General features: G+C 37.8%; 2 protein-coding genes across 5 annotated transcripts in view; both read left to right on the top strand.

Moving 5' to 3' along the window:
- The first annotated feature begins 395 nt into the window (after positions 1-395).
- LOC135100649 (CDK5 and ABL1 enzyme substrate 2-like) lies at positions 396-16,610 on the top strand. 4 transcript variants are annotated; one of them, XM_064003740.1, is made up of 10 exons: positions 396-1,101; positions 2,786-2,931; positions 3,125-3,320; positions 3,587-3,722; positions 4,058-4,265; positions 6,759-6,839; positions 8,452-8,597; positions 8,877-8,983; positions 9,376-9,580; positions 10,824-16,610. In XM_064003740.1, exons 1-10 carry the CDS (start codon positions 764-766, stop codon positions 10,962-10,964), a joined length of 1,704 nt encoding a protein of 567 aa, XP_063859810.1. In that variant the 5' UTR covers positions 396-763; the 3' UTR covers positions 10,965-16,610. The 4 variants fall into 4 exon arrangements, with proteins under 4 accessions (XP_063859810.1, XP_063859811.1, XP_063859812.1 ...); XM_064003741.1 differs by having other exon boundaries at positions 403-1,101; positions 4,061-4,265; XM_064003742.1 differs by lacking the exon at positions 6,759-6,839 and having other exon boundaries at positions 409-1,101.
- Positions 16,611-16,746: 136 nt separating this feature from the next.
- Positions 16,747-24,210, top strand: part of LOC135100651 (neuropeptide CCHamide-1 receptor-like) — a 92,566-nt gene continuing 85,102 nt past the window's right edge. Inside the window, exons 1-2 of the mRNA XM_064003746.1 lie at positions 16,747-18,544; positions 22,000-22,136. The gene's annotated coding sequence lies outside the window, so the exon portion shown is untranslated. The remainder of the gene's footprint in view (positions 18,545-21,999; positions 22,137-24,210) is intronic.

Below are 24,210 nucleotides of genomic sequence, written 5' to 3' on the forward strand. Positions count from 1 at the left end.
CATAATTGATCGATCCTCTCTTCCTCGATTATGCTTTCAATTCTTCCGTCTACTTTCATTCTTAGTCTTCTTACTATTACTTTTTTTTTCTTTCTCAGCAGTTTCTGACTGTCTTGCCTGCTTCCTTGTTATTGTCTCATTGTCTGTCTTCCTACACCGTTATCTTTTCTTCTTCCCTAGACAACCAATCGCACTGCCTACCTTCCTCGGTCAACTCTCGTCCTTCTCTCCCCTGTGCATCCTTACTCATTACGTAATTGTCGTCCTACTTAATCTTTTCTTTCTTTCCATCATGTGTCCATTCCATGTCAGTCGGCAAGTTGGTTAACACATTACTGTGACTCCAGCCGAGCACCTTCCTTGCTTGAGCTTCGCAGGTTTAATGCGTAGTAGTAGCTAGGTAGCCTTCGCGGTGGATACTTCAACCATAAAACTCGCTGGTTTCCAAACATTATCATCATCTTACTGCCTTCCCTCCTACAGAAATGTTTGTACCGAATGTGAGGTTCAGTCTTCATATACTAAGATAATTTACCCTTCCTGTCACATATTTTACTAAACATGAAGGTTAAGATTAAGTAATATTATTGTGGCAGTTAGTTTAATTGTTCGCTAAAATATGTTCCGTTGTATTTAATCTTGCCGCGTGTGTACGTGCGTCCGTGTGTTTGTTTATCAGAGTGTGTGTGTGTGTGTGTCTGTGTGTCAGCTGGGAGAGCAGAGGTGGCTCGGTCCGCCGCTCTCACACCAACTCAGCGAAAAGATGGCGACGGTCATGCAGCGGCAGAGGTCCCGCAGACGACTGGCCGCTCTCACCTTCCTCTCAAACATTTCCCTGGACGGCACGCACCGCGACACCCGCCTGTCGCAATACGGCGGCGGGGGATTCCTGGGCAAAGTGCTGGACGTCCGAAATGATGTGCAGTCGGACAGAAACAAGGAGAACCAGGCCGTGGTGGGGGGCCAGCCGAGCATCCCAGCGGTAGCAGCCAAGCAAGTGCCAGGAGTGCCACCGTGCCAGTCCGATGGTCAGATTTCCGTCAGGGACTCCAGTGACGGCAGCGGCACCGAAAAGCCTCATGGGATACAATTTAGGGACAGGTGAGGAGGCCTGTCGCAGGTGATGAGTGTAGGTGAGTAGTGGTGAATGTGCGAGTCTGGGCAGGTGATGAGCTTTGGTGAGTAGCGGTGAATGTGGTGATAAGCTTTGGTAAGTAGTGGTGAATGTGTGGTGATGTGCTTTGGTGAGTAGTGGTGACTGGTGATGAGCTTTGGCGAGTAGTGGTGAATGTGTGGATCTGGGCAGGTGATGAGCTTTGGTGAGTAGTGGTGAATGTGGGTCTGGGCAGGTGAGGAGTGTTGATAAGTACTGCTGAGTGTGTGATTGAGCACAGGCAAGCAGTGGTAAATGTGTGGTTGAGCTGGTGATGAACTGCTTAGACCGTCCCCATGAGTCGTCCCGCCTCTGGCACACTCCTTGGTAGGCTCCCCAGGACTAGATACTGTTATTGCAGGTAAAGTTCAGTATCGTGTTTGGGATGCTTCCTTCTAAGACATTTTTCCAATTAGAACTTATTAATTAACACTGCTAGCAGCCTTCAACATTGATCTAATCAGCAGTAATTCCATGCAGTACTAAAATTTTTTTGTAGTGGTTATTTGTTTCTCTTCACCATTTGTCCAGCTCGTATTCTGATTGGTTAAGTTCAATGTCAGTCCCATCAGCCATGTGCCTGACAAAATTTTATTAATTGCTTCTTACTGAACATAATATTAACCTAACCTCCTGACTTATAAAGGGAGCCTCTGCCTCAGATTCTCTGATAGGATTATCAGCTTGTACTAATGTAATATTACCTATTAATAGTGAGCTCCATCCCAATAGATACCCATAAGATACCTATTAACTGGACTCAACTAACTTCCCAACGAGGGGTTGCGTCTTACCAGCAGTAAAAAAATAATGATGTTCGAGACTAAAACAAATTCCAAGCATTTCCAAAGGTTTACATTCTCGTATGTGCTCGACTAGTCGGAGTGTGCCTTATAAATAGCCAGAGTGAGTCATATTCCATAATTGGACAGGAAGCATTGGATTCTCTTTGTTGCTTTTGTCATTATAAGATTTGTTTTACCCCTTTTTTATTTTAAGAGTGCTTAAAAACCTCAGATAGCCTTATTTTTTATCTGAATTTTACTTTGGGTTCACTCTTCCTTAGTATTGCTGCACTTACTACCTGGTAATAGAACCCGAAAGTTTGATTGTTTATTTCATGGTTGAAAAAAAATCTTGCTTTATGGTAATTGTTTTGTATATATATCAGGAATGCACATGGCATGTAGGTTGATATGTGGCTCTTGAAGTAGTTTTTGCATTCCAGATTTATTATTCCCTATGTTTGGCTATATTCTCACCAAGTATTGTGTTGTTGTGGGGCTAATTGATTTTGTCAAACACTCAGACAATATGTGTTCATATATATTGATCTGAAGTTACTTTAGGTACTGAAATACAGATATTGAGTATAGATATATATGCATGTGCAGAGTTGTTAGTAGTTGTATTTGGTTGCAGTTATTGTTCTTTATATTTGTGATTCTGGGTTGAATAGAGACAAATTTGGTTTGTTACTCTTGCTGTATTCCCAGTTCATGTAACAGTGAACTGATATTGGATGTAAGTTGAAAAGAAAAAGTTTCTGGTAATATACAAGTTAAATTTCTTTAACATCACCATCATTGTTACACCACTGGTAATTATTTTCTATATATGTTAATTTCTCAGAACCAACACAAATAATTCTGAAGGAGGTGACCGTTCTGGGATTCAGCGAAAGCGCCCCACTCAACACCACCTTCATCACCACCCCCACCTGGTGGAGAAGGCTCCGTGCTTTAGCAGCAGTGAGAGCCTTGGTGGTCCTCTGCCCAGTGAGTGTTAATGTATCCTCTGATGAAAGTGTAAATTATTTCTTCTGGTAAGTTAGATTCAGTTTGGTGCTAGTCATATGTGGCTAGATGTTGCACTTTCTATATTGGTGTTTTGTGAAAAAATAACATAAATATAGAATTATGGGATCAGTAGATGGTCCTCACTGATGTTAATGTGATGATCTGTTGATAGATATTGGTGGTGGACGCACCAGAAAGCTGTCAAGTAATGTGTCTGACTCCTCGGGACCACCAAACAAGGGGGTGAAATTCTTCAAGACAGGACATGACCACCACCCTCGTGATGACAGGATTGTTCTGCTTTCAACACACAGAATTCCTTTCTATATTTTTTCATCTCTGCCGTATAACAAACCGAAGCTTGGAGGGTAAGTTCCAGTATGTTCAGATGTAAATGATCTAAAGATTAGTCATGACTATTGCTTTTGTCTTTTCTCTTGGATTCTTTGTTTTTATTTTTTTGGGGGTGTTCATGCATTGTGAATGAGAAAGGGCTAACTAGTAAGTTATTGTAATGCACCTGTTACATTTTGTTTTATTATGGTAAGGTTTCAGTAAATTGTAGGTAATGCACACATACTTGACTTGGCTCCTGTTCTGCTGATTTGATAAGTAAGACTGCATCTCTACACAGCCGTGGTGACCACCACTATGGGCGTGGGGAAAGTGGCCGTCGGCGCCATGCATCAGGCAACAGGACGCTCTCCACCATCAGTGACAGTGGCGACCCTTCACACATTCTGGGTTATGATCGCAATGATGAGTTTCTGGTGTGTAAATTTCCAGCTTTTGTCTTGGTTTTCACTGGAGGTGTTGATTGTGAACAATTTTCAGTCAGGCTGCTGAAAATAATTTGAACGTTATAGTTACATTGATGTTAATGACATCAGCTTTACTGAATTAGACATTTTTATTTCAAACTTGAATTACGTGAATTATGTATGTTTGACATTTTCTTGAGGACTTCTTCCAAGGGATGGCCATGACAGAATGATCCCCATTTTTAGTCCATATTACATTTTCTTATGTTAGATTGTGTTAGGCCATTAGCATTACTACTTTATGCAATGAGTTAATGTTATTTTAACCATTTTCTGTCACTTAGCAGGAAAGGTCATATTGTGAACTCCTGGTGCCATCTCGGAGTTTCTTTTGCAAGCCTCGGAGGCAACAGTCAGAGCACAATGATCTGTGTGACATGAATGAGCGCTGCATGCACCCTGGTGTGGCTCGCTGCTTCAGCTATGAACCCGCCACACACAAGGCCACAGCTCACTACGTCCCTCATCCCCAGCATGGGCACCTGGAAAAAGGTAAGCCACAACACTTCTCAAATCCTGGCTGAGAGATGTACTTCTAGTAAATAACTTTTTTACATGTTGAGCTTTGTAGCTCTTTGGCATATGTAATTAGTATGTTGTTGTTAGTCAGCACATGTATACAAGCTAATTTTTATTGTAACTTGCCTAAACAGTATGGTGCAGCACTAGGTAAATGTAATTTAAACTTGTCTCTGTGACCAAGTGCTCGTTTTAATGTGAAAGAACTGTAACAAACTTGTCTGAACGGTAAGTTTTGCAAAAAAAAAATATATATATAAAATGTTTTAGCAAAAATCAAATATGATAAATCTGCTGAAGGAAGTAAGTTACATAGATTAACAGCATTTTATGAAATGGTTACAATGAATTTCTTCATGTTTGACTTTAGAATCTATAGTGATCATTTGTACAGTTTGCATGTTTGAAAAATTAAGAGAATAGATACAACTCAGAATAATTTACATTGTAGATTTGCTTTCTCACCAGATGCCAGATAGATCTGTCATTTAGTAGATATGCATACTAACCTAACCTTGGTATGAAACTGTAGCATATCTTTCTAGGTGAATTATTGTGCATTCATTCAGCTCCTGTCGAGTAAGTAATGTCTTGAAGTTTCAAGACCATGATCTCTGAATTAACTGTATGCTGTTAAGTTGTTCACAAAGAAGAGTGGAAATGGAAGGACTGGAGGGCCAACAATCTTCATTTCCTAAGGATGTGTGTAAAGGGAACTATAGAATGCATTACTGTGGCAAATCAGAATGGTTACAGCCTCTTATGATTAGGCCTTACCTCCTCTGATCTCCATAAAAATTACGTGGACTAGACAAAAGTGTATTAACTTTTCTCATTGGCTGAGCCACCAAGTGGATCTTTTATTTGTAACCTACTCTGAGTTGCTGCAGGTATGTTCTCCATCCTGAACTCTGACCTGGTCTTTCACATCCTTGTGTTTTTCACATTTTCCTATGGGTTTTGGATTGAGTGAATAGGAAAATCTTGTATCACTCCTTTAGTGATGGCATTGCTCTTGGATCACAATGTGTGCATATCCTGCCTCACACTGTCCAGGCACAGTCAGATAACATTGGGTATATGATTGTATGATTAGTCATGACTGATCATGACCAGAAAGATTGCCTCAGTAAAATGGATTATTGGTATGAATGCAGTTAAGAAATGGTCTAGATTGTGTCTCAAAAATGGTAAACAGGCAAGGTAAAATAGAAAGTTAACCATAGCATTTAGAGATGTGTTGCAGTGAACTTAGCTGCTTGCATCACAAGACCTTTAACATGTATTTCACATTCATATTACAGGCATATACTAATGTAAGAACTATCATTTAATTACTGTCTATATCTTGTGCTATGTACCCCAGTAATACTCTCACTTTACCTTCTCAGTGGTCTGATGTGTGTATCTCCCTTTAAACTTTCATGTTTGGATATGAAATTAGTTAACATTTCCATTAACTGTCTGTTGACTTTGCATTTTCTTTAAGGATTTGTTCTTGTATAACCCCACTATTTCATGTTATTATTATACAAATGTCTTATCTTCAGTTGGAAAGCATACTGGTGAGAAAACTGCATAGACCATCATGTGTTTCCATAAAGGTGTTGGAGACATAAGAATCTTTGCTCAGAAGGGTTTTAGGTTACACACTTCAATGGCCACCCACCAAGTTTATCCTTTTCCTAAAGAGAGAGAGAGAGAGAGAGAGAGAGAGAGAGAGAGAGAGAGAGAGAGAGAGAGAGAGAGAGAGAGAGAGAGAGAGAGAGAGAGAGAGAGAGAGAGAGAGAGATTGTCGTAAAGATATGGGAACGTTAGGTGGGAGATGGGAACTAAATCCAGTGTTGTGCACAGGATGTGAATGCAACTTTGGAAATTCTGATAGATCAGATGTTGTTACCCTTTAGTACTATTTGAGGTATCCTGCAATTACTACATCAAAAAGAAACCATGAATGAAAGCCACACAAGAAGGAAAAGGATTTGATTCTCAGAAAAATCATTATTAGTTATACAGTTGTAGTACAATGAAGTATTGATGAAACTTTGTAACCCCATCCTACCCTCAGGAAACCAAAGAACATCATTTGTTTGCTGGTCTAGGATGCTGTACTTTCCATGGCCCTGGTGATCTTGTTTACCAGTTAGGTGTGTACTAGGATCTATTAGTGATTCTTCATGAGTCTTCTCTGTATTTAAGAGTAATATTACCTGAAAATTTAATTTTTAAATGTTACAGGGTAGAAGGCAGTGAGTAGTGAATTGAATTTACCTTTGCTATAAATTATGTATTTGTGCATTGAAAAATCTTGCTTAACTACATGAATAATTTTTTTTTCCTTGACTCTTGCAACTCCACAGTGTGCCATCCACCTTTCAGCCAAAGCCTAGTTGGTTTGTGTTTGCCAGGCAGGATGAATAATAATCATAGCAAGTGTATTCTTTAGCGTGGAACCAATAATTGCAGGTGTGTGTGGCACTTCAGGCCATTCCGGGACTTTGACCTTATTGAGAGCGTTAGAGGCGGGGGAGCACATGATCAGAAAGGGTACACCAGAAGTTTTCATTAATGTTTCCACTGCAATCAGTTCTTTAGTTTGACCTTAGTTGATGTGTGTTGCTTGATCCTAATGTTTCTCATAAACCACATTTGTGTTGGAATTATGTGCTTCAAATTACCTTAGTAAAATAGCTACACTTGTATGATCCTTTTGATGAAGACATGAATATATTGCATAGAGAATTATTGAGCAGTATATTGTATCTAATGCAGCCATAATAGATGTCCTTATAGTATCACTGGGAAGTACTTGGCTGTTCACAAAAAGAACAGCATAGTACATAGTAACATTGGTATTGAAGAATTTCTCAGTATTTTTCAGAATGTTGATCTACTTGTTAAAACTAGTAATTGTGCTGAACTGTTACAATATACGTATTAAGGGTGTATGATTTAGAATAACTGTTGAACAGTTATTTGACCACTGGTTTATCTGTGCCACTGGAAGCTAAAGTTTTACAATCTTCACATCCCTGACCAGATGTTTACTTGTTTGTTTGAAAGTCATGAACATAACCAGAGCAAGTCAAGTGACAAAGGAGGGCAGGTTAGAGGCTTGTGACTTGACTTTGCTGAGTTTTGGGCTTGACTTGCATATGAACAACCAAGTCATGTGTGGGCAGACATGGGAAATGCTGCAACATCTTAGCCGTTCATTTTGTCTGTACTGCAGGAAAAGTTTATAATCCTGTAATAACTCAAGATTTTTTTTTCACTCACATTTAATGAATTTTGGGTTAAATGCTGCATGTTGATTGGTTTGATGGCACTGGTCTTCTCATACAGCTTTTCATTCTTCACTTCAGTGACTTGGAAGAAGTAGCACATCTTCATGGAAATGACTACTTACTACTTTTATTGTTTCTTCACTATCACAAAAGATGTTGAATGAGCTTGTTGATTATTTGTGTTTCAACTTGTATTTCATGCACCTTTTACCTTTAGTTAGGAATAAACTGATAAATTACTCTCCCTTGTAATTGATGTAAGAAAATACATTCATGTTTCCAGACATAATACATCACTGTGCACACAGTTACTGGGTATATCTGTGTGTACACCTTTACTGGGTTTTGAGCAACCTGTGCGGCAATACTTAAAGCTGTTCCTTCCCTTCTCCTACACACCATGGCCTCACCTCCCATATTGCTGCAGTGTTCATGGAGTGTTGCCACCCACCCTGTAATGCCACCCTCTTGATTCTACCTGTACAATACAATATTAATTTTGGTGGTTGTTTGTTGAGTGTCTTTCCATACTCCACAATGTTGGATTGAAATACTGGGTGAGAATTCAAACTATCTCCCTCTAGGGCTGGTTGTATTTAAAATCATCAGAGGATAATGTAATATTTTGTTTGATGCTCCACAGAGTTTCATTATGAGCATGCATTTGTTAAAATGTTGATCAAAATGCTGACCAGCTCTACGTTGAATTAATGTTGATAATAACTGCTGGAAAATCTTTGCTACTAATATTGAAGTACTTGAGTTACTCTTTTTGCTTCAAACATTCATAGTTTGTGTCTTGGTGAGACACATATGTGGAAAGAGGAGTTCCAGTGTTTTATCTCTCCCTTCTTTCCCACTTCCTGGGACAGGCAGCAGTGGTGGTGGTGAGATTGAGGAGTGGCGACTACTGGGCACATTGACAGGCAGCAGCCACCAATACCTACCAAATATGCTGGATGATCCTGAGCTCCGTGCTGGAAAGCACCGCAAGTTGCTTCGCTTTCCTTCCTATATGGTGAGTGCTTGGCTGAACTGATGCTGTGCTGCCCAGAATCTTTATTATGTAAAACAAACTCTCTCTCTCTCTCTCTCTCTCTCTCTCTCTCTCTCTCTCTCTCTCTCTCTCTCTCTCTCTCTCTCTCTCTCTCTCTCTCTCTCTCTCTCTCTCTCTCTCTCTCTCTCTCTCTCTCTCTCTCTCTCTCTCTCTCTCTCTCTCTCTCTGTTGTGAACATAACTAATTACTCTTGGTATGGTAAAAATATTTTCAAATGTATCAAATTACTAATCTTTCCAGACATCAGTAATGGATTACACCAAACCCTCAGAATTGAAAAAGGAATTGAATGATAAATTCCGCAGCAAATTCCCTCACATCCAGCTGACCTTGAGCAAACTTCGCAGGTATGAAAATGGTTATGGAATTTTAAATACTTCTATTGTTAGAAGCTAAATCCAGCCTCACTTGAAATACAATAAACAAACTTGCTCATTTGATAGTGTTGCCATTAGAATAGACTTCCTACCTTTCTTGTTCATTTTGACAATAATCAAAGGAAGGTTTCTCAGTATATGAAACAACGTCTTTTAGATTCATATAGCTTCTATAGATTTCTACTATTCATTATATAATTTTTTTCTCTGACCTTTAATGTGATTTCTTCACAGGATTTAGTTTTAACCAAACTTAATCTTGTTTGGCCTGTCTCCAATTCTACAAGTGCAAGACAAACACTTAGAAATGATTGTTTTGACTTTGAATTGAATTTGTTATTGGAGCTAATATCAACTTGCAGCTTGAAACGAGAGATGCTGAAGATTGCTCGGCAGGAGTGTGACATAGACTTGCTGACAGTGGCTCAAGCTTATGTTTACTTTGAGCGCCTCATTCTGAAAGCCATTGTCAACAAACAGAACAGAAAACTTATTGCTGGAGCTTGTCTCATCCTCTCAGCCAAGATGAATGATGTCAAGGGGGAAGTTCTCAGTAATTTGATAGAGGTGAGTGATTTGTACTTTTATATTTTATTACCTTTGTGTGGTTTAACCTGAAATGATGCTGTTAACTTTGTACAATCCTGTTACTTTTTCATTATCATATGACAAGTTAGTGTTTCATCTTTTAGATGTATATAAACAAGGCGTCCTGTGAGGAAAGTCAGATCAAGTTATTCTAAGTTAGAAATATTCTATGAACAAATGCCAGCAATGCCATGGTTTAGAAGTTAAAGGACATTTAAATATGAATGCACATCAATGGCAAGTGGCTAGGCATGGGCTCTTCTGCAGTGTCCAGTTGATCACTGTTGCCATATGGAGTTTTTTATGTTTTAACTATCATTTGCTACAATGATACACACACACACACACACACACACACACACACACACACACACACACACACACACACACACACACACACACACACACACACACACACACACACACACACACACATTTGCCTCTTGTAGTGTATCTTGAACTATTTCTTGGAAGCTATATTCCTCACACTGTCAAGGGAATATTCTTTGGTGAAATTCATTGGTGTCACTTGAACAATGAATGTATATACAACAACAGTAGTGACATTTGTTTTTTTGTTCTAGCTCCTTTGTTTTCTCTAGTCTTTGCTGAGTAGTGAGTGTGATGTATTTCTTATTTGGTGGAGGCATGGTGGGAGATGCAGTGATGGGCAGCAAACCACTCACATCTGTAGTCATGCAGCTTGACAATAGAGTTTGAGTGAGCCACTCATTTGGGCTGAACAGGAATTAATTAAAGGGTTGATTGGTTTGTTTGATTCTTACTGAGAACCTGTAGAATCAGTTCACATGATTGTCATTGATTCCCATGAAATTATTCCTCAAATCCTAATGTGAAGAAGTTGCCATGGCAAGGTCTGTAGAAGAAATAGATTTCTAGGTTGGGTGTTAAAACTAAAGTCAAAATTATGTGGCAACTTCAGTGGTGGGTATAGAAAGTGAATCTGTGCCATTGCTGACCTAACTCAACTTCTACATGTCCTTGTTGAGATATTCTTATTGTGAGGCTTCTATTCTAGAATTCATTTTGGTGATCCTACTTACAAGTAGAATCAGAATTGTTTGTCCTGTTTTTTCTAGCCTTGCCAGCCCTGTGAGCCAGGCAGGCTACCTCAACACTGGGATGGAAAGAGCATTGTGATGGAGAATCTTTTATAAAGCATTAGTTAAATAATGATTGCCAATGTTTGTTTATATTTCAGAAAACAGAGAACACATTTCGCCTCAATAGGCGTGACTTGACTCATTGGGAGTTTGCTGCCTTGGTTGCCTTAGAGTTTGGACTTCACCTGCCAACATGGCAAGTGAATCCACATTATCAACGGCTCCTGTTTGAGTCTTGACGAAAGCATGGGACTGGAAATTCAGCGTTCAACGTTTGAAGCAGTTGTTGTTGAGGTAGATACAACAGAGAAGGTTTGGTCACAAGCCATGATCTCAAGTATAGATGGGATGTTGTCTCGGATATCATTTGCTTCCATTTGAGTGTGGTTTCAAACAGTTTTAATAAGAAACACTGGGAGATTGTCTTCATCTTCATTTCATTCAGCTTCTCAATGGAAAGTTTGAAATCCTTACAATGTTGGAAAAGTAAATGCCATTTTGAGTGCATCTCGTGTAGTTCCTTTCTTCATCAATTGAGGCAATCACAGATGTTATATCTTCCATTTTAATTTATTAACATATATATAACCATAATTTTCATATATGGAGCCTTCGCTATATATGTGGTGAGAAGATAAACTGATAAGGATTTTTATATCTCACTCATTGTCTTTAAAAGGTTCATACAGACGAGATTTGCATCACTTTGTATACATTGTCATTGTCATTCAGTCATCAAAGTTGATGAGTTTTTTATATGGAGAAGACTTAAGGAATTACAGTGTAACAGTTTTGTTTGTTGGAGCATATGTTTCAGCAGCATACTTATACCTTTATCTCAGCAGCAAGAACAAGAAGCAAACTGATTGGTTGCTGACTTTGTGTTGTATGGTCATCATATATTGTTATGATTATATGTAAATATTGCTTGTATTTGTGCTCTGTGTTGATTCCCCATATTTGTTAAAAAGGCATTTATACAGTGAATAGATATCTTTATAAAAACCTTTCTTCCTTGCAGTAGCTTTTAATTGGTAACTCTCTGCAGTGTCTTTGCATTACCAGGCTTGAAGTCTGCATCCAGGGTCTTTGGGAAAATCAATAAGGCACACAATTATTATGAATTCAGCTGGTTATAGGGAACAGATATGTGATGTTTCATGTGTTGAAGAGGGAAGTGTGACCTCAGTAGGATTACAGTTTTTGACAGAAGACTGATTAGCAGTATGGTTTGACAATGGTACAAAGAATGACTATGCTACTAATACTTTGTACATGTTAAATTTGGTAATTATGTTGCTGTAGAAATGCTGATATGATGTTCATACAATACTGAAGTGTAATGGGAGGAGGAGTAAGTGCTCACAACCCACAACCTTTGATGCTTTGAGACTATTGTATCTATCAGTCCCCAGCAATGAATCAGGCTACAGTGGCTTGATTTTACATAACATCTTTATGCATAATTTTTCATTGTACTTATGACATATTTGTTGTTTTGAATAGCATCTGGGACTAATGTATTTGTTTACCCTTGAAGTTATTTAGAAAAGAAAAAATCCCAACTCCCTTTACCTCAATCTTGCCAATCTTGACCTCATTCATGGGAAATATAGTACTTAACTTTCTCCACTCCAATATTTTATTATTATTATTTATTTATTTGTTTTAATGAAGTGGCCACAAAATAATATCCACCAGTTCTTCCTCTATAATCTTGCCCTTCATGCATATTACAGTTACTTCAAACTCACTGGTGGTTTCCTGATGCACCAGCTCCTTCATTATTTGTACTTTATGCATTTGTTACCTCACTGTCATGTGCTTGAGTACATTAATTCAAAAGTGACATCTTCCAGGGCATGAAATGTCCCATGCATAGAATACCCTGTAGAGTTAAAAAAATGTTAATTCTAAGCAAGAGAACCTTGTTTGTCAGACTTTACTGTTTATTCTTGGCAGATGAAGGCTAGTATGTATAGTAGTTGTCAATTATCCCCAGAACAATCAGTGTTTCACCTTATGACTTGAATACCTCTTCCTGATCTTCTTCAGGGATTACAGAATTTCTTGATGTATTAAATTGAATTCATAAACTAAAGTAAGTTGAAAATTCATGTTGCTCATTTGTTGTGCATCTGTGTGCTATTGTCTGCTTGTGGTTCTGTGCTTGCATGTGCTGGCTTTAAGTTATTGGTTGGGTTGTGAAGTTCCAATGAAGAACATTCATTGAACACCTCTAAGTTGTCTCCCAGCTTGCACTTTTCCACTATTTGTTTATAAAGTGACATTTTAGTTCCTTCAAACATTGTTCGTTTTAGAATCTCTCTTTGAAGAAGTTTCCCCTACAAAAAGAGTACTCAGTCCATGGTCTTGATGTTGCTGTCATCCTGCAATCTTCTTAAATAATAAGTGTGAAACAAGATGATGATAGGAACTTCTTTCCCAAAATTTATATTTTCATAATTCAATGTACTTCTCATGTGATTTCTCTACCTTTGCCAACTCCCTCAATATGTAGTGTTTCTGGAGATATTGAGTGAGAGGTAGCAGGAATGCATCTTACCTTGGATAGAGTACTGGACTGACTTATGAAAACAAAGGGTGAACCAATTTAGCCTGAAAATTTTTTATACTACAAAATTAATTAACCTTTTCTTGACATTAGATTGAGAGATGGTGTGCTTTTCTAAAACTTTGCTTCTCATTGAATTTACAAGTGCAAGATTTTTCTGTAAAGCATGGATAACTTGATTGTTGGTTGTGAAGGATGGACAGAAAGTAGAAAATTTTATATTTGTTATTAAGGATGAAAGTATTATCTCATGCTATGAGCATTTATATGAAGTAAATCAAATATTAATGTGAAAATTGATGCCTTCAAGCAATACAAATATTATAGTTGTCTTGTGATTCTGCTTATATAAAACAAAAGGTTATTCTTTTTTGGATATCCTCAATTGGATTGAAGTTAGGGCTGTTACCTGGCTAGTCCTTTATGGAAGATATCCAGCATTCATGAAGTCAGGTGATGGTAAACTTGGTTATATGGACAGGTGCACCGTTCTGCTGGAACAGTCTGTTATGTATGAGCTTGTGCAAGATCTCAGGCAGGTAATTACTAGGGAGCTCTAGGTAAACAATGATTCCTGTTTAGATTTCTAGGAAGCACAAGTATGCCTAAACTCTTAACAGTAAAGGCAAGACCATGAGTGAATTGGGATGTTTTACGGTGCTCTTCATGTATATCAGACCATAGCTACTGGCAGATTTTATAACATACCTTACTGTTGCCCTCCTAAGGAGCTTACTGGTAAAGCCATTGCTCAAATCATTGCATTAAAGGATACAGCTCACCAAACTAAGGAAATAAATTATTTGGTGAGAATGGCAAAGTCAATTGTGTGAAAATTGTGTGCGTCATTCAGAAGGGGGGAAAAAAAAGGCAAAGCAAGGTTTGATCATCCCAGGAAGACAGACCTCTCTGAAATGTGTTAACATTGTGAAGCACACTGTGACATGAGGATTAGTCTCCACAGCACACTAAATTAAGAACCTTGGCCACATGAAGGGTCTGCAATGTGTTGCTTATCACTTCATGTATGTGATGATATTGACAATGAAGGTCAACAAATTAGTTGGATCTCATTGAAGATACCAGGCTGTTAATGCTGAGTGAAACAAGCAACTAGATAAGGATTTTAAGTTTGTTGTAATTTCACTCATGACAAGGAACTTCATATGGAAAAATTATTTCATGTGTTCAAGTGGATATGTATGTACTGTACTTAAGAAAGTGAGCTTTCAGTATGCATTTCCTAAAATATGTGACTGTTAAGATTTCCAGTGAAGTAAAAGAGATCCCAGCTGGAATTTCCATTGTACATGGTGAGCAGGAATTAAGTCGTTCATAAAAGTCACACCAGGAAGCTGAAGTTCCTAGTATGATAGAACAGTTCTTCAATCTGGCTTATTATATAATAGTTGTCATTGAAAACCTTCAATAGAATTGCTAAGGATATGTTGAAGGTGGCAGTGTGTGGAGGAAGTCACTGCCTGGGACACAGACCCAAACACTTGACTCATGGGTTTGTCGAGTGCATATTATTACTTTTCATGTAGCTTTAATTCCTCTTATATTATAGGCACTTCATAGAAGTTTTTGTGCAACATTTGTGTCTTATTCCTAAAGGAACTTGCATCTAGTCTAATGAGTTTCACTGGTGATGGCATAGTACAACTACTACTGATTAGCTCTGGAAGATATGCATAACTTTGTATATTGTAAAAAATATATATTTTCTTTACTGAAGAGAGATATGATAATTTTTGTGTTTTGTTGATTGGCAAGGCCTTCTTATATTGTTAGTGTATATTAGCTGTCGTTGTTGACATGTGGGCCCAGGGTGGAGTCAAATCCAAGTGCAGGTTCCTCAGTTGTCACTGCATAAGACACATCTACTGTGTGCAATCTTCACTGGATGCTATTTGAAGATACAGAAGGTATGGCAATGCAAAACTTGTAAAAGACTTTGAGGGGAAAAAAATATACAGAAAGTTTTAGTCACCTGAGAAGACTTTAGATTGTAAGTACAGCCATATTATAAAAATACAATTACTAACAATGAATCACCAGGACTGATGACATGTGCATTCATTGTAAATGTCAGTAAAACCAGAATAATGACGCTTTGTAAGTTATATGTTGCCACACCTTACATGTGTAGTGTATATCCCCTATTGTAAAGCATCCTTACATGCAGTGTTAGAGAACAAATGTGCTTTGTTTAGGTTATATGATATTTATAGTGTGTAATGTAGGACTGCATTACTGTGCTCTTATAAAGGATAACTTTTATAGATTATTACTCAAGTGTAGTATATGAATAGAACTTAATCTTTGCAGTATTATAACACTGCACAAAGCATACAATCTATTTCTGTGGGTGTGTGAGAGTACTTGTTTGGTGGTAGGATACTGTACTATGATGCCTGGTGTAGGATGGTTGTCAAGGGATCCAACACTCGGGGGAACAAAGGGACTGGGCTTGGGATCTAGGTATCTATGATGAAGAGTAGGATTAAGACAAAAAAGTGAGAATTACTATTAGATGAAAGTTTCTTACATAAACTTTATGAACTCCATAGTAAAGTTACATTTTAAAACCTTTTTTGTATTTTTGTTTTCTATTTTTACTCTAATATAGTCTAGAATGGGCTTAGTTGTACTGGTGATGCATTTTTTTTTTTGTACTGCCAGCATGTTTGTGTTCAGAGTTCATGAGATTCACTGCAGGAAAAGGTGCTTAATGACTTGTCTGTTTTCAGTGAATAACACTTCTTTTTTCAGTAAGCTAATGCATTTTCTCCAACATCATCAAATATTAACTAGTAGATTAAGCTTTTGGAAAAAAACTTGGCAGGATGGCTGATTACTGGTGAAAGTAAATAGTTTTACTAACTAAGGTTAAGTTTTCAAAGGAGAAAATTAACCACTGGAAAATCTAGATTCAGTATTTGATTTTTCAACGTAAATTTTATGTATAACTTCCTGTGATACACACACACACACACACACACACACACACACACACACACACACACACACACACACACACACACACACACACACATCCACACCTCATGATAGATCAATTGTTGTACCTGATTCGATTATTATTACCTATATGTGCCCTTTTTTAGTGTTGAAAAGCATCAGGGTGCATGTTCATAATTATGTATTTATTTGTTTGGTTTCACAAGAATGTGTACGGATGTGATATCATGATGTATTACATAGTAGTTAAAGTAACTTAGTAAGTGGGAATAGGTAGTACAGAGTATTTATAATAACAAGGTTATATCAATTAAAGAAATGCCCTATTGCTACTTTCTTTTATCATCCTACAAGGTCTGAGTGAAGTTAAGGATTACTACACTTGTATGTATTGGCCTCACTATCATGAACAAGGCCTTTGAGACAAGTAGGTATTTGGAGCTGGAGTGCTCTGGCTGTACTGAGAACAACCTGCCAGCCTACCTCCTCCTTGATGCTGATTTTGTAGTGGGAGATACACCACATCTAGTGGAACTCTCTCTGGTCAGCATTGATTGTAGTGCTGGTACTAGATGGTCTGGATTAGTTGTTAGATCTCTGATTGAGTGTGTTGTACTCATTCATTTAGTCACAAAGATGATGCTACAGTTGTTGTTCTGCCTACTGAAGATCATGTTGGCAGGGAAAGCCAACCAATCTGGCTGGTGAGACTGGTATCCATCATGAAAACTTCCCCTCCCCCTCTTAAAGCTGATCTGTTTGGTTTATGGATTGCAAATTTGTCTGATGACTGGAAATCATTAAGGATAAAGCCATTGTAGAAGTGATGTACAGTCCTCAACCATCTGTTGTTGATTTCCTTCTTTGTTTAGTGAATGTTGATATTGTCATCTTGGATGTTTAGGGATGGGAAAACTTGCAGGGCAGCAATTGCCTTTATCCTTGCCTTCAGTGAGAAAGCGAGAATGGTATTAATGGTAAAGGAAACTTTTGGTAGCATGAGAGGCACGTATGTTCAAGAACAGAAAAGTTATGCAATTTATCACCATTTATTGTATGTAAGCATAGAATCTGGAATAAATAATGAACCAAAGGAAAGACATTGCATGAGGACAGTGTTTTACAGGAGTGAAAGTAATTGATGACAGTCAACATAATATGAAAACTATGAAGTGTGGAGTGAGGTGTAAGGTAAAGTATTTGCACTTAAAATATTTTCTCTCATTTCAAAGTGTTTCTGAGTTAGTACATGAATTATGCTTAGGAATTTTCTCGAATTTAGTAAATAAAATAAATAAATAAATAAATAAATAAAGGTATGCTTTATGATGTACGCTTTAGTTACACAGGCTGTAATGATCAAATATAAGAGTAGTTAGCTAATTTTGGTAAAATTTTAGAAATAATAACATTGTGAAGTTGGGTTATGAGAATGACAAGCATGAAAGAAGAAAGAAAAATCCGGAGCAAAGGCAAGAACAATAAAAAAAAATAAATAAATAATAAAATAGCATAATACAGTGAGAAGGATGTATGAAAGGTTGAAGAAGAAAAGATGAAGAAACGAAGGAGTGAGAAAGAATGTAGAAAAAATGGAAGGAGGAAAAAAAAAAAAAAGTAGAAGGCGGAATGACTAATTAATCTCAATTTTCAATATCGAGAAACGCCCCTTCAAACTACTTGTATAGCTTTGTCTGCAATTATCAGTGTACTGTGCTAGAGAGGCGAATTAAATGGTGTAAAATAAATCGTGAACCTATAGAATGAGAAGGCACAGATAGGTAGGGTAAGAGAAGCTGCGAGTGAGAGGCGCGATGGCAGCAGTGTAGCAGTTGCATCTCGGGCGTCGAGTTGGTAGGTCGCTCCTGCCTATCACAGAGCAAGGCGCGGGGTGAGGCGCGCCAAAGTTGTCCATCTGTGACGCCCTTTAGTGTCTGTTCCAACCATACCTACGAAAGAACAACATGCAGCAGGTGTCTTATTAGCCTGACAAGGCTATCTGTGATAAGCTACACTATCTAATATAAAGTAAAAGGCGTTTAGGATAGTAAAGGCTAGTAACAGAGTGCCAAGTACACTTCCTTGCCAACTTTGTACACTGATAACTGCTTTACGAGTTAAAAAAAAAAAAAAAAAAACGCGAATACCCCAGTGACGTTTGTTTGTGATGAGCGTTGCATGTTACGTTAGTCTACAGAGCACATCCGTGCCTCGCCTCTGTCAAGGTTAAGACAAGTTCCGCAACTCTCGAGTACAGCAGGCGTGAGTATTTTGTATTCATTTACTTTTACGAGCCAGTTCATGTATCTAGTTAAATTTAGGATGTTTGAACGTTATACACACACACACACACACACACACACACACAGAGCGTAGTTCCCGGGGCGTGGGCCAGGGTGCCTGGGCTCACTCTTTACACTCGGCATGGAGTCATTTTCGCGTCTGTCATAGGTAAATTACAGATGCGATTGTGATTTGAGAAATTGATCGGGGATACGAAGTGGATGGGGAGACATCTATGGCTAGCCGTTAACTCTATAGGACCGGGAATGTGAAAGATTAATGATCGTTGTGGGTGGAGTGAAGCGGATGTGATGTCTGGACCGTTTCTTTACTTGTGATTGTCATTGAGTTTTTTTTTTTTTTTTTTTTTTTTTTTTATGTAGGAAGGACACTGGCCAAGGGCAACAAAAATCCAATAAAAAAATGCCCACTGAAATGCCAGTCCCATAAAAGGGTCAAAGCAGTAGTCAAAAATTGATGAATAAGTGTCTTGAAACCTCCCTCTTGAAGGAATTCAATTCATAGGAAGGTGGAAATACAGAAGCAGGCAGGGAGTTCCAGAGTTTACCAAAGGAAAGACATTGCATGAGGACAGTGTTTTTAAGATAGATTTCCATTGTGTCTTTTTCTACGTTTCTTTTTTTTTTGTTTGTTTGTTCCTTTATTAAATTATTCTAATACTGCATATGTATGTATGTGTCGGTGTATTCATATGTGATCAGTGACTGATGACCTTAGCCTAATCTTATGTGTTCTAATGAAGGTATTTCACGTCTGTAGCTTCCTCGATTTTTTAATGATGGTGCAATACCATTATTTCCTTCTTACATGTTATGTATATCTTAGTGTTGTCATAGCAAGCAACAGTCGTACTAGTCATTGTAAAGAAAGTTACTGCTGCTTTTGGAGAAATAAAATGACAAGTGTTGAATCATAAACACGCAACACGCTCGTACATTTTTCTTTACATAAACTCGGAAAAGTGTAACAGTTATGAAATTTCGATTTCTAAACACAAAAAGAAAACAGGAAGAGACAGCCGGAGGTAGAATCCTTGAAAGACGCAACAGGTTACAACAGGTCGTGCCAGAAAGGAAAACACGAGTCAAAGCCTGGCTAAGCTAACTGCTCAAACATAATTCAGAGCTTTTGGTTGACCATCCCTTCCTGTGACCATACTCTGCTATAGAATTGTAATTCTCACTTAGATTTTGAAGTAATGCGAATAAAGAAAGTTCCATCAAAATAATGTGTAATAGAAGAACTTAACATCCATGGCTAAAATTGTGACAACTAGTAAGTATTAACCAAGTCTGTATTAGAAAATGTAGTAGGCTTTCATATCACTTGAGTATTTACAACTTGTCAAGTTTATAAGCAGCGGTTACTGTATTTGTCCAAGCTCTAGAAGTATTTAAAAAAATAACTTGAAGCCCTGCAGACTGCCTCGAAAAGATAAGAGAAGGCAAAAAGTACTGTATTAGTGAGTGACTGGCGATGGAGAGGGTGGCGGTATAGTAATGGCAGCCTAATTGACTTGTATTGCTGGTTAGCGGCTTGTGGCGGCCCCTTGTCTGTCATTCCCTGCCGTATCTTGCGTGTGTCTGCGCCATTCTTCAGATCACCAGGACACGCCTTAATGGCAAAGCAGGGCAGCGTACAGCACACTTTACTGCTACACTACTACTCGTGACATTTACTCCTGCTGAATTGCAATTTGTCACCGTCATCCAGCCAAGCCAAGTGTCATTACTTCATGTGGCTGTGATGGGTCGCTTATCAATCTTTCCTTTCATAATAGTGCCTTATTGTGACCTAAGGAAAGTTGGAGGGTTTTTGCATCTGTTTAACATGTGAACATTCATCTACGCAGTTATATAATATATATATATATATATATATATATATATATATATATATATATATATATATATATATATATATATATATATATATATATATATATATATATATATATATATATATTTAAATATATATTCAAATATATATTTAAATATATGTATATATATATATATATATATATATATATATATATATATATATATATATATATATATATATATATATATATATATATATATATATATATATATAAATATATATATATTCAAATATATATATATATATATATATATATATATATATATATATATATATATATATATATATATATATATATATATATATATATATATATATATATATATATATATATATATATATATATATATATATATATATTAAGCTTAGGCCTGTGTATGCTTGAGCCTTGCAAAGGGTGCTGCTGTTTTCCCTGCAATGCCTCAGCTAGTGCGGACTCGTAACCTATGTAAATATATATATATATATATATATATATATATATATATATATATATATATATATATATATATATATATTTATATATATATATATATATATATATATATATATATATATATATATATATATATAATTTTTTTTTTTATTTATTTTTTTTTACCATTTCTCGAAGTGTCTCGCTGCTCTCATTTGTTCACTTGTTTAGTTGTCACAGGTCACGATTTAAGGCACAGTGAAGGGTAAATATATGGACTATTTAATTTACACTCTAATACAGAGGAAAAATCAAACATATTGAATATGTGTGATGGACACGATTTCCCAAATATTAACTCCCGCTGCCTGCAATAGTTTCATTCGTTAGGGGAAAAATAAAATTACTTTTTTTTTTTTTTTCTTAATGGAGGCTGTTCTGCTGATGGATATTATTCGTTCTAGTTCACTGTTCAGTCATCCTGTAACAGCACATCTCCCATACAGTGTGAGCTCCACCAACGCCTGCCTTCCCAATACTGAGCTTTCGAACAGTTAACTTCAATATTTATCCGCCAAATAAAAAATGTTATTGACTTTAAAGTGATTAATTAGGCAGGGTTTATGCAAACGAGTTCACGGTCAGATAAACTTCAGCTGCAAAATATGTGATCATGATGAAAATTGGGAGAATTGCAGAAAAATGAGTTTTTTCTATAAAAAATCAAATTTTCGTTTTTTTCTCTCCACCACTAGAGGCAATTATGGTTTTCAGATACCATTTATAGGACCGCATGTCCGAGTCGTATGTTAGAAAAAATGAAATCGTTCCGCCCTTTTCTGTGAGAGAGAGAGAGAGAGAGAGAGAGAGAGAGAGAGAGAGAGAGAGAGAGAGAGAGAGAGAGAGAGAGAGAGAGAGAGAGAGAGATGATCACATGTTTTCTGGGAGCGATTATGAAGTAAAACACACACACACACACACACACACACACACACACATTGAGTTAGAGGCACGGGCATAAAGACAGATCGAGGAGAGAGCAAAACCATCACAAACTCGGTGGCGCTGGTTGGAGGGCGAACGCTCCTCTAAAAGTTTCCCTGTTGGTTCTTTTCAGGTGTGGAAACGAGGAGGGCAAGAATCTGGAGAGAGAAAGAGGGACAAAAGAAAATCAAAGTAGGCGAAGAAGGAGAAAGAAGAAGGAAGAGGAAGAAATTTACTAGCACTGAAAAGAACTACGATATCTGTGAATACGTAAGATATGTGCGTTTTTTCTCCCTTTCTTTGTCTTTTATTTAAATACATTTCTTTTCTGTTTCATTACTTTTTCAGTCTCACGCAGCAGCAACAGGAATACAAAGTGTGAACTAGGTGGTACATAACTCCTGGTTCGATAGTACTTTTTTATACATCGAAGGAAGCCGTGTATTCCTTGCTTTATATAATACATTAGACTCCCGTATGCATGTATCGTGGGGAGAGAAAGGTGCTTATTGCCAGGAGGCGGGAATGTGTGGGTAGACTTCGGCGCTCATCTGGTATTCGGCTCTCCTCTCGACTGGTGTGGGGCCGGTAAATATTGGACGAGAGAGAGAGAGAGAGAGAGAGAGAGAGAGAGAGAGAGAGAGAGAGAGAGAGAGAGAGAGAGAGAGAGAGAGAGAGAGAGAGAGAGTAAAAATACAAAGCATTTTTTTACTTGTGACATTAAAGCTCAAATGACTTTTCAAACTTATCATGACGTAGAACATTCAAATGACGTAGACTTAATGTGGTGCAAGAAATATGAATAACGTTTGAAAGCTATCATGTAAAAAAAAAAAATCAATCAAATTTAATATACCGAGACATACAGACAGACAAACGGGGACAGAAATACAGACAGGAACACAAATAGATAGGAAGAGAGAAACACAAGCAAGAAGGCAAACAGCCAGACAACAGAATATGACCGTATGTAAATAAACAGTTAAACTTGAATGAAGCTCCCAACAACAAATCAAATCAGTAACAACAATAACAACACCATTAGTAACAGAACATAACAAGTGACGATCCAGCGTGTGCAATATTAGGCGTGTACATCAACATTACGAGTCCTAGATTGAGTTGATGTGAGGCGGAATATGTAACATCACAACACAGTCTTGCATGCACCATTAGTAAGGCTCTATAGTCTCTATATGCAGCGCGGAGGCCAGAAGCCGGGCAGGGCCGAGAAGGAAGAGAGAGAGGGAGAGGGAAGAAAAGTAAAAGGGAATCGAGAAATGATGATAGGAAAAATAGGGAAGCGAGAGAGATGGTGATAAAAGAATAACAAAGTGGAAAAGTAAGAAAGGAGAAGGAGGATTTGGAGAGAGAGAGAGAGAGAGAGAGAGAGAGAGAGAGAGAGAGAGAGAGAGAGAGAGAGAGAGAGAGAGAGAGAGAGAGAGAGAGAGAGAGAGAGAGAGAGAGAGAGAGGATAATGTGTCTATTTGCAGTTATTCATCCTCAAAACCGAATTAGGCATGTTTTTCCAGAGAGAGAGAGAGAGAGAGAGAGAGAGAGAGAGAGAGAGAGAGAGAGAGAGAGAGAGAGAGAGAGAGATTTTCACCGTGGCGTTCTGGTTTTCGTATGCACATCAGATACACTTATTATTGAACCCTGAAACTGAAGAAGAGCGCCCACCTTAGGGATCTTCAGTGGGAGTCGTGCAAGGAAGGAGTGAGCTGCGACAGAGACCTTGCAGCGTGCCAGAAGGTAGTGAGAGCATGCATTAGTCCATTAGTTAGGCAGGAATAGATAAGGAGCTGTGTAGGTGAATATACTAAAAGACAAATAACTGAAATTGTGCATAAGTGAATTGTCTGCCTGATTATTTATTTATTTTCTAATGGTTTTATTGTTACTGTTTCTTAAATTTTCTGTTGATTTCTCTCTCTCTCTCTCTCTCTCTCTCTCTCTCTCTCTCTCTCTCTCTCTCTCTCTCTCTCTCTCTCTCTCTCTCTCTCTCTCTCTCTCTCTCTCTCTCTCTCTCTCTCTCTCTCTCTCTCTCTCTCTCTCTCTCTCTCTCTCTCTCTCTCTCTCTCTCTCTCCTTCCTTCCCTCCCTACAAAGTTAATATTACCTCAGTCCCTCCCCTTTACCTGAGAATCTTTGAGCCTCATCCCCTCTCTCCCTCATCCTCACCTGGGCCTCTGACGTCTAAGGAGGTGTTGCATCATGGGTAATTCTGGATTCCCGTGACAGCAGCTGGCAGGTATTATGGGTAAAGCAAACGTTGGAGTGACTAATTACGGTCGTTCTAGTGGCAGAGAGTGATCGGCTGTGCGTGTGTGTGTGTGTGTGTGTGT

This window comes from Scylla paramamosain, chromosome 5 (assembly GCF_035594125.1).
Source record: "Scylla paramamosain isolate STU-SP2022 chromosome 5, ASM3559412v1, whole genome shotgun sequence".
NCBI classification, from domain to species: Eukaryota; Metazoa; Arthropoda; class Malacostraca; order Decapoda; family Portunidae; genus Scylla; species Scylla paramamosain.